At 37.8% G+C, this 16,548-nt stretch overlaps 1 protein-coding gene across 1 annotated transcript in view; it reads right to left on the reverse strand.

The window, feature by feature from the left end:
- The window catches only part of LOC126212651 (uncharacterized), a 108,990-nt gene extending 95,954 nt beyond the window's left edge, over positions 1-13,036 (reverse strand). The window contains exons 1-2 of the mRNA XM_049940076.1: positions 12,937-13,036; positions 10,915-11,001 (exon numbers count right to left, since the gene is read on the reverse strand). Of these exons, the coding sequence (XP_049796033.1) occupies positions 10,915-10,983 (69 nt within the window). The 5' untranslated portion in view covers positions 10,984-11,001; positions 12,937-13,036. The remainder of the gene's footprint in view (positions 1-10,914; positions 11,002-12,936) is intronic.
- Positions 13,037-16,548: the final 3,512 nt, after the last annotated feature.

A 16,548-nucleotide genomic window follows, 5' to 3' on the forward strand; every position in this document is an offset into this window, starting at 1 on the left:
AATATTTCCCAGTTATTAACACAATTGCTGGTTATTGAAACTATAGCACAAAAGTGCCTTAATGAAAAAGCTGCTGGTTCGAATCTTCTAGTCGGAACGACTAATTTTTGAAAACTTCTGTGTCTACAAACAACTCGTAAATGTAACAAATACTGAATTGTAATGGTTTAGTAAAAATTAAATTTTTTTCAACATTCGACATATTAAAATAAAAATTTTGATACATCTCTGCGAGATTTCTTTATTTTCAATTTGATGCTCTCCATGTTTGTACCAAATTGTAATTTTTCAACAATACTTGCATTTTTATGTAACTTATACTTAAAAAATTTTTTAATAAAGTATGATTCAGCATGATATAAAATTAACATTAGTTTTACGTATGGAAGGTAAATAAAACTAAAAGAACCGGTAGCAATTAGTGTTATCTGAACCACCAATTTTATGATTTTTATACTGTTATCCTATGCACTCAGCTACAGACAACTATATAATAAATTTTTTATACTTACCAGCATTCACAAATCACCCAACTGCCAAATGCATTTCTTGTTTCTACTTCTATGGAGAACTGTGTCATACTCCTTTACAAAATTATTGGCTGGTCGCTGACCTTAAAATCCTGAACCTAAGATGAAAATCTATGAGGACACACATGTGACATCCCCTTGGCAGCCCTGGAGGCATGCTTCGTTAGGGTAATTGTTAGAGTAACTGATCCTGAAACCAGGAGTTACAGCCTCAAATCGGAGACATAGCAACAGTTTTCATCTGTGGGTTTGTATGTGTACCAATGCGGTCTCACAGAATTGTTATTTGTGTTCATACAGATAACGAAGTAATTCTACAAATATACATGCTAAGACTATTTCTTCTGCTCCAAGACAGCACTTTAAACAATAGTGCACAGCCCCCACCACAAATGAACCATGGACACTGCCAAGGTAGGGTTGCTGGCATGTCAACAATAATGAAAACAGTTAGGTGCAAACACGAATAAGTATTATCTGAGGAGAAATCAAGCTAACACATGGTTCCTCAAGAGAGGCAAAAGCCTGTTCAGCAGTTGCAGGAGCAATGGTCTGTATGATCAACTAACCTGGCCTTGTAGCATTAACCAACTTCCTGTGCCAATACTGCAAGTGGATGAAAGCAAAGGGAAACTGCAGCTATGTTTGTTTTTTTCTTTTCAAGAGCATGCAGCTCTACTGTACAAAATTATCTTAGGCAAAATATTCTGGAGGTAAAATAATCCCCAATCAGATCTACAGGTAGAGGCTACTAAGTAGGATGTTATCAGGAAAAGCAGGACAGGTACTCTATATGTCTTAGCGTGGAGTATTACATACCTTAGTAGGCTAAGTATATATCACTAGGGGGGTAAGATAGATACTGCCTACAGGAAAATTAGAGAGACCTTTAGAGAAAAGAGAAGCACTTGGATGAATATCAAGAGCTCAGACAGAAAACCAGTTCTAAGCAAAGAAGAGAAAGCAGAAATGTGGAAGGATTATATGGAGTGTCTATAGAAGGGCGATGTACTGGTGGGCAATATATGGAAATAGAGCAGGATGTAGATGAAGATGAAATGGGAGAAATGATACTGTGTGACAAGTTTGACAAAGCCATGAAAGACCCGAGTTGAAACAAGGCCCTGCAAGTATACAACATTCCATTAGAACTACTGATAGCCTTTGAAGAGCCAGACCTGACAGAACTCTACCATGTGGTGAGTAGGATGTAAGAGATAGGTGAAATACCCTCAGACTTGAAGAAGAATATAATAATTCCAATCCCAAAGAAATAAGGTGTTGACAGACGTGAAAATTACCAAACTATCAGTTTGGTAAGTCATGGCTGCAAAGTACTAACACGAATACATTACAGATGAATGGAAAAACTGGTAGAAACTGACCTTGGGAAAAATCAGTTTGGATTCCATAGAAATGTTTGAAAACATGAGGCAATACTGACCCTACAACCTGTCTTAGAACACAGATTAAGGAAAGGCAAACCTACATTTCTAGCGTTTGTAGAGTTAGAGAAACCTTTTGACAATGTTGACTTGAATACTCTCTATCAAATTCTGAAGGTTGCAGAGGTCAAGCACAGGGAACAAAAGGCTATTTACAATTTGTACAGTAATCAAATGGCAGTTAATAAGAGTCAAAGGGCATGAAAGGGAAAGAGCAGTTGGAAAGGGAGTGAGACAGGGCTGTAGCCTATCCCTGATGGTATTGAATCTGTATACTGAGCAAGCAGTTCAGTAAACAAAAGAAAAAATTGAAGCAGAAATTGAAATCCATGGAGAAGAAATAAAAACTTTGAGGTTCGTCGATGACATTTTATTTCTGTCAGAGACAGTGAAGTACCTGGAAGAACAGTTTAACGGAAGGAACAGTGTATTGAAAGGAGAATATAATATGAACATCAACAAAAGCAAAACAAGGATAATGGAATGTAGTCGAATTAAATCAGTGATGCTGAGGGATTAAGATTAGGAAATGACACAAAGTAGTGCATGAGGTTTCCTATTTGGGGAGCAAAATAATTGATGATGGTCAAAGTAGACAGGATATAAAATTTAGGGTGGCAATGGCAAGTAATGCTTTTCTTGAGAAGACAAATTTGTTAACATCGAGTATAGATTTAAGTGACAGGAAGTCTTTTCTGAAAGTATTTGTATGGAGTGCAGTCTTGTATGGAAGTGGACGAGACAGACGACCAACAGTTTAAACAAGAAGAGAATAGAAGCAAACATCAAACAATGGAAAATCCAGGATGGAATGTAACAATACCAGAGAAGGAAAGTTGCTACTCTCCATATAGCAGAGATGCTGGGTCGCGATAGGCACAATAAAAAGATTCACACAATTAAGGCTTTTGGCCATTGAGGCCTTTGTCAGCAGTAGACACGTGCACCCTCCCAGGCACGCTCGCACACTCACACGATCGCAGTCTCAGAGAGCTGAGACCACAGCTTGGCAATGCGGTCTCAGCTCTCTGCATGTACGTGTATGTGAGTGTGTGTGTGTGTGTGTGTGTGTGTGTGTGTGTGTGTGTGTGTGTGTGTGTGTGTGTGTGAGTGTGAGTGTGAGTGTGAGTGTGAGTGTGAGTGTGAGTGTGAGTGTGAGTGTGTGTGTGTGTGAGTGTGTGAGTGTGTGTAGCAGCTTTTGAAATGTGGTGCTGCTGAAGATTAGATGGGTAGATCACGTAACTAATGAGGAGGTACTGAATAGAATTGGGGAGATGATGAATTTATGGCACAACTAGACTAGAAGAAGGGATCGGTTGGTAGGACATGTTCTGAGGCATCAATGGATCCCCCATTTAGTATAGGAGGGCTGTGTGGAGGGGAAAAGTCAAAGAGGGAGACCAAGCAGATTCAGAAGGACGTAGACTGCAGTACATACTTTGAGATGAAGAAACTTGCACAGGATAGGGTAGTATGGAGAGTTGCACGAAACCAGTCTCTGGACTGAAAACAACAACAACAACAACAACAACAACAGCCTAGGAAGGTTAGAGACTTTAAATAGGAAAAATGGATAGGTTGTATTCAGTTGTAGTACGAACTGAAGTGCAGTGGCAGAAAGGACAGGACTTCTGGTCAGGCCAGTACAGGATTATCAACAAAAAATCAAATAGGGGTCATGCAGGAAGAGCCCTAGTAATGAGCTAGAAAATAGGCACATGAGTAAGCTATTGTCAACAGCAATGACACTGAATTACCATAGCTGAAATAGGCATGAAGAAAATACAACAGTGGTAGATATTTGTATGGCAACGAGACCAGCAGAAGAATGGAATAGGAAAAAGTTTGATGAGTAATTATTCAATAGGTAAGGAAGATGACAGCCAATTCTAGAAGGTAATGTAATTCAATAGTAGGAACAGGATGTAAAATAGCTAAGAGAACATCCAATGGCACAAATGACTGAAAGGGGGAAGCTGTCTGGTAGAATTTTGCACATTGCATGAATTAGTCACTGCAAACACTTTCTTCAAGTATCATGAAAGAAGCGTGTGTATGTGGAATAACATGGGGAAACCAAAAGGTTTCAAACAGATTATGTAATGTCAAAAAAAAAAAAAAAATTCGAAACAGGAATGTAAACTACAAAACATTCCCAGTGCTAGATGTGGACTCTGGCTAGAGTTGTTTTTATTAACTGCAGAGTAACGTTGAAGAAATGGTAAAAGTAGAATTTAAGTACATGGGATTTGGATAAACTTGCATGAACCAAAACTCATTGATGGTTTGAAAATGAGCATTAGGCAACAAGTGATAAATAGAGGGTAAGTATACACTGGGTGATGAATAGGCAGCTTTGAGATGAAACAGTGAAGGCAGGAGGAAACATAGGTTAAAAGTAAGGCCTAGTAGGAATACCTTCACAACTCATGAGATACTGAATTTAATTGATGAGAAGAGAAAATATAAACATGTAGCTATTTAAGCAGACAAAAGGGAATACAGACATAACTGGAATGATGTTGACAGAACATGCAATATGGCTAAACAAGAATGGTTGTAAGGCAAAGGGGAACAAACTTGTGCAAGAAAGGGGAAAGGAGGTAGTTGTAGACAAGACTGGAAATATCATAATATGACCAGAATTTGATACAGCACTGAAAGAGCGAAATAATAACAAGGCCATTGCAGTTGATGACATTCCCTCAGAATTATTGGGATACATGGGAAAGCCATCCATGACAAAATTATTCCACTTTTGTGCAAGATATGAGATAGTTGACGAACAGTCATACATCAACCAGAATGTAATAATTCAAATTTGAAGAAAGGCAGGTGCTAACAGGTGTGAATATTATCAGATTAATATGACATGCTTGCAAGAATGGAAAAGCTTTTAATTGGTTAACCTTACATAAGATCACTTTGGGTACCAGAAACATGTAATACAAGGCAATACTGATACTATGGCTTACCTTAGAAGATGAGTGAAATGAAAAAATTGTGTTTACAGCTTTTGCAGATTTACTGAAATGCTTTTGAGAATGTGGAGTTGACTGCACTCTTTGGAATTTGGGCAGCAGCAAAAGTTTGTCTGCAACTTTCACAGAAACCAGGCACCAGTTGTAAGACTTTAAAGACATGAAAGGGAAGCATTGAGTAGGAAATGAGACAGGCTTGTAGCCTACATCTGATATGCACTCTGTACGACGAAGACCCAAAGGAAATCTGGAAGAAAGTAAAGCAAACTGTGTATTTACCAATGACAATGTAATTCTATCAAACAAAACAGGCATCTTGAAACTGTCAATGAAGGGATGTGTGGGAGGTAAAACTCAGAAGAGCAAAATTGGATATCATCACTAAAGGAGATTGTGTGACATACATCAATAAAAGCAATGGAATCTAGCTGAAATATATCAGGCAATGTTGAGTTTCTACTAGAAAATGAGACATTAAAAGTAGCAGACAACTTTTGGTACTTGGGGATCAAAGTAACTGACAATGGCCGAAGTAAGAAATAAATAAAAGGAAGACTAGCAATATCAATGAACATGTGCCTAATAAAGAGGATTGTTCACATCTAATATAAATTTAAGTGTTAGGAAGTCTTTTCTGAAGATATTTGCAGTGCAGCCCTGTATGGAAGTCAAACATAAATGATAGGCAATTCAGACAAGATGAGAATGGAAGCATCTGGAATGTGCTACAGAAGAATGCTGAAGATTTGATGGGTAAACGAAACAACAAATGAGGGAGGAACATAGGGACCAATTTCACTAACACAAGGGATATAGGTTTGTGGAGGGTAGTCTAGCATGGGAAAGTGCATCAAGCCAATCTATATTATATTCACCAAATTTGAGCCATAAATTAACACTGATTAATTTCATACAGTCACACAAATTCTAGAATTACCTGTTGGTTAACTTGCTCATCCATTTAAAAAATCTGCCAGGAGTTCTTTTAAGAAGACAATTTTAGAGATATTACAAAAAATTATCACATATTTTAAGTCTATGACACTTCCAAAGAATAAATGACTCATTCTTTTCAGAGTGGCCTTCTCAGTGACAGTCAGTACGGTGCATTTCAATGGTAGTGATCTAAAAGTTATATGAATGATCAGTAACAAGAAATTTGAAAATTTATTAGCATCTTGCACTTCATTTTCCTATGCTGCTACTTTGAATCATATTTCCTACTCCCATAATCTTTATTTACTTATCGGTAACTATTTTATACGAAATGTGCATCATATAAAAAAACAATAGTGTAGAGAAATCAGTGGGTACAACCAGAATCTTTAATATTGAAATCAACAATACCCACACCATACAACTAATTGTAACATGGATTTTCTATTAGACAATCACACAGTTTTATTTTGAAATTTTAAAATGATGTGGGTGAAGCAGGGAGGGAATAATAAATAAAACTTTTGAGGTCATTTACTTTGTGAGAGTTTCCTGTTCTTGCTAGCCCATGCCTTGGGATGTGGATGTTTGCAGTACTTACAGTATCTTGTTTGTAAACTGCGTCCTGACAACACATTCCTTACCATTCTTCCTGATGCCCACAGCAGAGTCATAGAGATATCAAAAACTATTAGTATTCTAAGCCTGGTAAACAAATACAGGCACCACTATATGTTCTGCCTAGCATATTCCACAGATTTTTTATGCCCCCGATATCAGCGGAATAAACATGTATCTGACAAAGGAACCAAAATATGACATACAGAGCGTGTTACAACCAAACACTACTCTCAGTTTTCACATAAGGTACACCAATCTTGAGGGCTTTTCATCCAGATTTGGTTGTTGTGTTTTTCCCAGTTCACTTTCCCATCAACATGAAATTTGGCACGTTTGCTTTCTATACTGACTCACAGACATGTACAATGAAAGATTGTCAAAAATTGAGATTCTGGACAAAGCCCTTCTTCTGAAATAGAACACACACACACACACACACACACACACACACACACACACACACACACACACTGTCTCCAAGAACTGAGACATGACCATCTGCTTTTGTCAGGAGCAACAATCTGTTAGGGTGGGTTGTGAGGTATGAGGCGGCACGGGGCAGGGAGAGAGGGATAGCAATGTAAAGGTGGGAGGAGGGGTGGGGGGAAGATAATGTGTTCTCTCTGACATCATGCAAGGATGTGGTAGAGACAGTATGGGTTGCTAACGGCAGTTTTGGGAAGCTGTACTGTGAGAGGGGAAGGGGAGGAGAGAAACTGAGAAAGGGAAAATAATAAGTGCACAGTGCACTGGGAGAGTGTGTGTGTGTGTGTGTGTGTGTGTGTGTGTGTGTGTGTGTGTGTGTGTGGTGTGTGTGTGTGTGTGTGTGTGTGTGTGTCTGGGTTTTTAATTGTATTTTCGTGTTAGTTGTCATGTTTACGTAATGACGTCATAGGTTCCATATTGGAGTCTTACTGTATGGTTGTTACTGCCATATTTGTGATGTCATGGATCAAAGTAGATGGGTGGAATTGGACACATCTGTATTTGTGACTGACAAGACAAGGCATGGGACATCTGTTTCTGCGATAACACTTGAAAGGAAATTTTAGGCTGTGCAGGCCTCAGTGTGACCCTTAGTATATTCCTTGCAACCACATTGTTTCCCAATATTCTTAGCTGGTGGAGTCTCCTTACATTTCCTTTTCCCATAACACACTGTATCAGAAAAAATCTACCTTGCACTCCAAATTCTTTCATCACCACCACTACTAGCACCACTAGTGGTATCAACTGCAGTAGTAGAAGTACTGCCAGTATTAACTTTTAGTTCATAGTATTATTCACTGACATTGCTAATTGAGACACCCAAATCATTGTAATACTATTTGTCATATTAAAACTTAGTTTCAGGAAAATATGATACAAAAAGGGTACAGTATTTGTGAAACCGTGGTCCAATTTAATAGAGGGCCTGATGGACCTAATCAGATCAGGTTCAATAAACAAACCAAGAAGATCATAAAAATGTCATCAACGAATCTTGATCTGGTGAAGGGTTTGTGATTCTGGGTGGTTAGAAAGGAATCCTCTAGGTGGCATATGAATGAACTGGCAGAACATGGTGCCATACAAATGCCCTTTGATGTGCTGTAGATTTGTTTGTAGGAGGTGCCTTCAATGGAGAATTGTGGGTGAGAATCTAGTTGGTCATTGCCACCAGGTAGGGGCTGTAGGTTAGGAGAGAGTCAGACACTGGGAAAGGTACTGTTCAGTAACAGAAAGCTATGGGTGTCAGGGGATGTAATCATTGAGGGTGATAGCACTGACAATGATGAGCAGGGTGCCAAATGGTAAAGAAGCAGGGACTGTGGAGCTCAGTGAAGGAAATGATTGTTTCTTCTGTGGCAGGGTAGGTTGAAGATGAGCAAAGATTCCATCTTTGGGAGCACATTAAAAGAGACGTACACACATAACAAGCTTTTCTAAATTGTGCAAATGGAAACTCTTCGTACAACATATCAGTCATCCCCATAAGCCTCAACGTTCACTAGTCTGTATGCTCCACCCCACCTATTCCCTACCCTGCTCTCATTCTAGCACTGCACACACCTATCCCACAACTCTCCCCCCCTCCCCACCCCATGCCCCACACTGCCTCCCAACACTGCACCTAGCAACCCTATTCTGTCCCCCCATGTCCTTGAGCAATACCACAGGCAGCACAGCATCACCTCCACCCCTAACCTCCCTCACTTCCCACCCCACAGCACCTCTTTACCTCTCACTACAACAGATTTCTACTCACATTAGATGTGTTCATGGCCTAGTGTTGTTCTGTATTTCATATGAATTACCTTGTCCAAAAGCTTAAATATTTAGCAGTCAATTCATTCTACCTACCTGCAACCTAAGGTCTCCTCAATGTGTTGAGTTGGAATGCATGCTTTGTATATCATTACTCTATCCTGACATTTCCCGTGTTTGATTTTAATATCTCTGTTCTTTGGAAAACACAACTGAGGCAACTGAGTTTTGCTTGTCACCATTGGACCAGTTCAGATACAACCTCACATGAAAAGCTTGAACAGCAATTGCTCAGTTACACAGCTTTAAGCTAATGGAAAAACAGATACATTTACAATACAGATGTAACACATGATATGAATGTGCAATATAGTCCTCACTTCCGAAGTTGTTTCAAAAAGAAGTGATAAGAAGATTGGTACAGCAAAGGCATGTGTGCTATATCTACAACTACTTGCCTTTACCAACTGCTGACATTTTGATATCAATGCACCAACTACAATACCACTAGAAGAATGAACATCCTGAATATGAGCACGACACTACACACACCAAGTTCATAGAAAGAAAGGTAAGTGAGTAATTCGAAGCACAAAGTTTTTCTTCTCTTGGGGGGGGGGGGGGGGGAGTAAGGTCCTACTTGACACAGACTTTGGCAGCTGACGCTAACAAAAACCTGACAAGGCTACTTTTATTACTTGACGTTGTCTAGCGCGAGTATAGATTTGTGTTTTCACTGCTTCTAGAGAAACTCTCAAGATGAACAATTCAGAGCAAATGACATCTTTACAGTGTCACAGGAGTGTTTTGATCTAGCTACATAAAACAAATTACAGTGCTTTGATGAAGAAAGAAATGAAGGATATATTTTCGAAACAAGCTCGATGAGGAGTGAATTTTCCATAAAATGTTGATGGCCACACTATGGGAAATTGAAAATCCTACTAATCTCAGAAAAACTGAATCAAGGAGTGAGCTGTAACAGTAACTTCAGCATGTTTTAATTTCCCTGAACCTGACAGTGACATTCTGCTATAATTACTCCTTTTATGATCTCCAAAGCTGTAAGCAGATGTTGTATGTTACAGACGTGTCATACTTGAGCCCACACAGTTTAACTCTGTGATTATATTAACATTTAAGTAATTTATTTGATACTAAATATTTAGAGTGGTAATGTTGTTAAAACTGTAACACTCCTTTTTTCCTTTTAGTTTCAGCATTACCACCATTTCCTTTTCAGGGTTGTACATTACACTACCAACTGCTCTTTCATTTAATAGTATTTAAGCTCCTCAAAGGATTTCAACATCAACTCTTGGTCCCCTACCACTTCCCTATATTTAATAGATTCTGAATACCTACTGACAAAACAAAAACAGATCAAGAACGGTAATACTGTTAACAATAACTTTGAGGGCATAAAACCAATTAGATGAACAATAGCAAAAATTATACACCAGGAAAGAAATATTGTAGGTCATGAGTTTAGATCTCTCCATCAGGCGCCATGACGAATAGACTGCCAGATATTGTCTTTGCAGTAAATCCACATATATATCCCTCTTGTCTGAGAAAGCAACTCCAGTCAACTTAAAAATTGACCAAAAATATAGCATATGATCAATTCGTCCAGCAAACCATACAACTGATCTACAGTAGTAGCTAAATCATCTGCACTCTAGCAAGTGGAGTCCACTCGTATATTACTTTATCATATCCATTAATAATACCTCTTTCTAAAAAAGGAACAAATCTAGACATTAACAACACACAACTAAATTACAAAGCAGAAAATTAATTTGTAACAAGTGATTGCTAACGTCACAACTCAAGAACATTTGACAATTTCCTAGTAGACAGCAAACATGTGATCATTGACTACTGGGATGCCAACATCACACTAACAATAAGCTGCAGAAATTTTGAAACATATTAAATATTAGAGAGCAGCATCATATACTACAAGACACCAATCCATTGCAAATATGTTGCACAGCCAACAGCCACAACTTCGTTTGATCGAGAAACAAAACCAACAGCCAATACCAAATTTTTCATCTGACAAACAGGACATGTAATCTGCTTGTTTATACACAACATTGCACAAAGATATTAATGAAACAATGGTAAAAAATACAAGAAGCTATTTACCAAGGATTCTGGTTCAGCATATATTTCATTCTTCTCTTTTTTCACCCAACTAGTTCCCTTGCAGTCCATGATTGCCCTTCTAAGCCACTGAAAAACAAGAAAGCCAAAGTGATATGTTTACATTGTTATTATCTGACATAGTGCACAGGGAGTATTTTCTGGCTTCAGCAAATGAGTCGATGCATATGAAAAACTTAAAAATGGCTGAGGGACAAAGAACCTGACAAAATGAACTGATTTACAACTTAATGGTTATGAGGACCCTGAAGCCTCAGTGCCATTAATGGAAAACAAAACTCAATTTGGGAGAAAACAAAAACCCCCACACAATGGAAACAAATGACTTTCAGTTACTGCTGTTACTTAGTAGCATTTGCTTGTGGTAATCAGTCTTTTTCTGAATATGGTAGCTGACTTTCTTTTTCCACATAAATTTCTAACTGTCATGTGAAGCAAGTAAGATAAAGTGAGTTTACCAGACAAATCTATTTACTGTAGACAATTTTACGTACGAAGAATAAAATATTAAAATGAGTCTCGAGCTATATCGAAGCCTGTCAATGTATCCTGCTAAATCCTTAACATATAGAATAATGTAAGACGTTTATAATTATGTTCTTAACAACGTATGCAAGAACAGAAAATAATTATTTCTCAATCATACTGGCTGCACTTTCAATCAATCTATAAACCCATATTTACTCATAGTATTCAGAAAAGCAGAACATGAAAATCCACCCATAGAGACAGAAGTTTCTTTTTTTCAGTCAGTTTAGTATGTATTTTTAACAACTGTTTCCTTATACAGTCATCTATATTCAACATTATCAACTCAATATAGAGCAATGCTGCAATCTTTACACAGTCACTAAAAACACACACACTGCTGCCTGCGCGTTGCATAGAAAAATAAATGATTCTTGACTGTCATGATTTAACAACGATTAAATTCCTCTAACAAGACTTAGTGAAATTACTTTCTCATAAGCGTACCCATGACAATGTTCTGTGGTTTTCGGATGCTTTTGTCGGTGGCAATTACACATACCCATTAGGCCTTACAGAGTCAATTACATTTCCCATATCCTTCCATAGATTGAAACGTGCACATTACTACAAACAGCAGTTAACACTATTTACTGAACTAGGGAGCACATAGGCACATTGAAAATCCATGGAAAACGCAACACAATGAATTCCCTCTACAGCATTCTCTTTCATATCAACATAACCACTCCCTGATACTGTGTATTAATGTATGCTAACGAATTTGATGTATCGGCAGTACAACTGTTTGCGCTACAACCCGGGCGAACTACAGATTAGATTACAGTGAACTCTTACTGTTCCTATTCCTTCTTCACAAATATTGTTACCGAACTTCGCATGCACAACACAAGTAAATATAACATTATGAATGCAGCGTGGGTGTGAACTTCATGAGGGTCTGTTTTCGTCAATCAAAGTATTTCACATTGACCTTCACTTTCTCTAACCACCACAGCATACAGACACTTTTCCGGTAATTACAGACAACACATCAAAATATCTGGCGGTTCTTTTGCTAAATCACGGGAAACATTTAGCAATTTTATCGGACAGAACGAAAACAGCAAGCACATTACATACCCACGCGTCGATCAGGTATTCTTCGTAATTGCCGAACAGCACAGGTACGTAATGTGCGCTAATGTGTTTGTCTAAACACTAGTCACCTCCTGCTCGCAATGCGGAAACACAAGCTCACTGAAAATAACAAGGTTTTGGTTCTGATACACATAACCTGAAATAATTACTTACGAAATTCTAAGGCTATCTCAAACCATAACCACAAGCGCCAAGGATGATACAAGAATTAAATGTGAAACAAACTTATCGTTCAAATGTGCCCAATAAATGATTTTAAACTAATATAGTAATTGTACGAACAGTTACTATAGCACCATTACAAGGCATTGGCAAACTACTTCATTCGAGGCAGTTAGCTGTAATGATAATAAAAATTAAGTATTGACTTAGTACCACACTCAATATGTGTCTTTCCGTGATTTCCTGTCTCCACCATCAAATCACTTACATATTACACAGAAAACACAACACAATACCGTACAAACGCATGACACGAACTCTACAGTCGTCTGCTGCTGTGGTCAAAGTCAATCAATGCGGAAGAAGGAACCTACCAAGGAGGTCGTTCTAAAAATCTTGGAATCAGAGCTGCGTATCTGCTAGGAAAACAAATTAACGTCGTTTTTTGGTTAATTTGGGGGAGGGGACCAAACAGTGAGGTCATCGGTCCCGTTGCTGAAGGAAGTCGGCCGTGCCTTTTCAAAAGAACTGTCCTGGCATTTGCGTGAAGCGATTTATGGAAGTCACTGAAAACCCAATCAGGAAGCCTGGACTCAGGTTTGAACCGTGGCCCTCCGGAATGCGAGTTCATTGTGCTATAACTGCGCCATCTCGCTGTTTCGTGTAAGTCGTACGGGAAACTATGTGTTTTTTATTAATTTTTTCATAGTTGCAAGTATGGTTTCGAAATTTACAAATAATTCTACAGTATTTATGGATACTATGGTCACACAAATTAAAAAAAAAAACATTGTTCACCCAATCGGCTATATAACAAAGCTTTAACTAAAACAATATTGCGAAAAATGTATGCTGTACTTACTAAATTTAAAAAATAGTACTACCAACGAAAACAGAGACTCTCATGGCTTGAAGTGTAATGTGGAATGTATGATTTGTCAGCTTAATACTGTCTTAAGGAACCATCTAGCAGATTTTAACCAAATTTAAATAAAGCAATGCTTTATACAATTTTAGCATTCAGAGAATCCCTCATCCCTAACTTCAGAGCATATCAACATGAACAAAAGTGCATGTCTGAGAGTTTTCTTAAGCAAATAGTGCTGTACGTGAAATAGTTTGTAGTAAATCTTCGTTCATGATTTAAGCCCAGTGCACATGTGCAACTAATATGACACCCCAGATGATGGAATACTGGAATGACACCACAGTTAAATGACTTAAAGACACAGTTTTCAGTTACATGACAAAAATTAAGCAACATTTATCTTGAGACATAAAGTACAACTCCATTCTACTTTGTGACTCCACTTACCATCCCACCAGTGAATTGCGTCATTTGGCTGCGTCCTTTTGACTGAATTTCAAAGCACCATCGCTGTAATTTGGTTTCCATTTCATAAAATTGTCTTGTGTGTGATGTGCATTCTGGAGCTCCAAAAACGTTTAAAGACCTGTTGTTAGCAGCATTATTACAGATCTTTAGCTGTAGGGAACGTTCTTTTTCTGGAAGTACAAGAACCATCACCAAAAATACAGAACTTCAGACATAAAGGTTGTTTAAATTATAGATGTCTGAGCCTGAAAATAATGGCAGTGAGATTACTGGGGAAAATTTAAGAGTATATCGAAAGAATAGGATAACGAGAAATTCGTAGCAATATACAAAAAACTCAAAGCCACCATAATGGCAATTGAAGCTACATGTGAGAATGTTTCGCTTCAACGAAAGTTTCCAAATCATACTGTACTCATTGAGGGAACTTTAGTAATTCAACAATCAATTGGGAAAATTACAGTTTTGTTAGTCATGAGTGTGGTAAGACACCCCGTGAGACATTACTAAATGGCTTCTCTGAAAACTACCTAGAACAGACAGTTAGGAACCTCTCTCATGATGAAAATATATTGTTTCTAATGGCAACAACAAACAGATCTGACCTCTTTGAGGATGTCCACATCAGTGAACATGATATGATTGTGACAGGAATGACTTTTTATTATTTATTATTATTTTTGAATTTATCTGTTGTTCCAGTGATCCATGTTGTGACACTATCACAGGACATGGAATTTGTCAATTTTATAAGCTTTTGGCCAGAATTTATGGTAATACAAAAAACAAAACAAAAACAGTAAACAGTAACTTAAGTCCCACTACAAAAAATACATTTTAGAGACTGATAAAGGTCACAAAATAATAAGTGTTACAGAGAAATAGATATTACAAAATATACGTTTGCAATAAAAATATTCAGTATTACAAATACAAATTTGGGCATACATTTGCAATTTACAGTACAAGAAATGTTAAACACTGTAGTTCAATGACTCTTCTATTGTATAAAATGATCCTTGCAATAGGAACTGCCTTAAGGTTTTTTGAACAAGAGATCATCATCTACCAAACACTTAATTGTTGAAGGGAGGGCATTAAAAATCTTACAGCAACTGAAATGGACTCCTTTCTCTACCATACTTAGATTTAGCTGTTCATAGTGGATATCATGTTTCCTTCTAGTATTGTGACTGTGATATGCACTATTCAGCTTAACAGAGTACTAACAAAGTAGAAAGAATAACTGAAACAAGCATATATATATATATATATATATATATATATATATATATATATATATATATATATCTGTGTGTGTGTGTGTGTGTGTGTGTTCAGTAAACTAGATAAAAAATAAATAGTGTCATATCTCAATGAGGAACTGAATGTTTAAGCACAGGGCAGCAGTATGTAGAGGAACGCTGGCCCAAGTTTAAAAGAATAGCTGAGCATGCTCTGGATAGATATGTACCCAATAGAACAGTTCATAATAGGAGGCACTCTCTACAGTATACAGTTACTGTAAAGAAACTGCTAAACAAACAGAGCCTACTGCGTAATAGATGTAAAACAAAGCATAGATCTGTAGCTAGAGAATTGCTGAATAAAACGCATTTGTCTGTCAAGAGATCAATGTGTGAGGCTTTCAATGGCTGCCGTAGCAGAACATTGTCAAGTGTTCTGTCAGCTGCCCACGTCGAGTATCGATGTTGTGACTCTGAAGTGGAGCTGTGAAGGAATAAACATAGCTGAACCCAGACCAGGCAGACCGCACGTAATGATGGGCAGGAATTGCCAGGCATTGTTGTCAAATAGTATTTCACAAAACACAAAGCAATTCTGGTGGTATGTAAAGGCTGTTAGTGGCCCAAAAGTTAGTGTCCAGTCCCTAGTGAATGAAACAGGAACTGAAACAGAGAGTAGCAAAGCAAATTCTGAAATGCTTAACTTTGTTTTCAGATTTTCCATTGAAATGAAAAACCAAGGAGAAATGCCCCAATTTACTCCTCATGAGGGAATAAGTACTAGTGTCAGTGGTGATGATAAACAACTGACAGATTCTATACCGAATTTACAGCTGAGTTAGCCCCACTTCTAACTAAAATCTGTTGCAGATGCCTCAAACAAAACATGGTGCTTAATAGTTGGAAGAAAGCACAAGACACACCCATCTATAAGAGGGTGATAGAAGTGAACCACAAAATTACAGTCTCCAGTATCCTTGACATCGATTTGTTGTAGAATCTTAGAACATATTTTGAACTCAAACAGGATGAGGTGGCTCGAACAGACTTACCTCCGCCATGCCAGCCAGCAACGACTCCAAAAATATCAGTCATGTGAAACCCAACTCATTCTTTTCTCACATGACATACTAAAATCTTTGAATCAAGGCAGTCAGGTAGATGCAGTATTTATTGATTTTCGAATAGCATCTGACTCAGTACCGCACCTGTGCTTGATATCAAAAGTGCGTTTGTATGGGG

The sequence above is a fragment of the Schistocerca nitens genome, chromosome 11 (assembly GCF_023898315.1).
Source record: "Schistocerca nitens isolate TAMUIC-IGC-003100 chromosome 11, iqSchNite1.1, whole genome shotgun sequence".
Lineage (NCBI taxonomy): Eukaryota > Metazoa > Arthropoda > Insecta > Orthoptera > Acrididae > Schistocerca > Schistocerca nitens.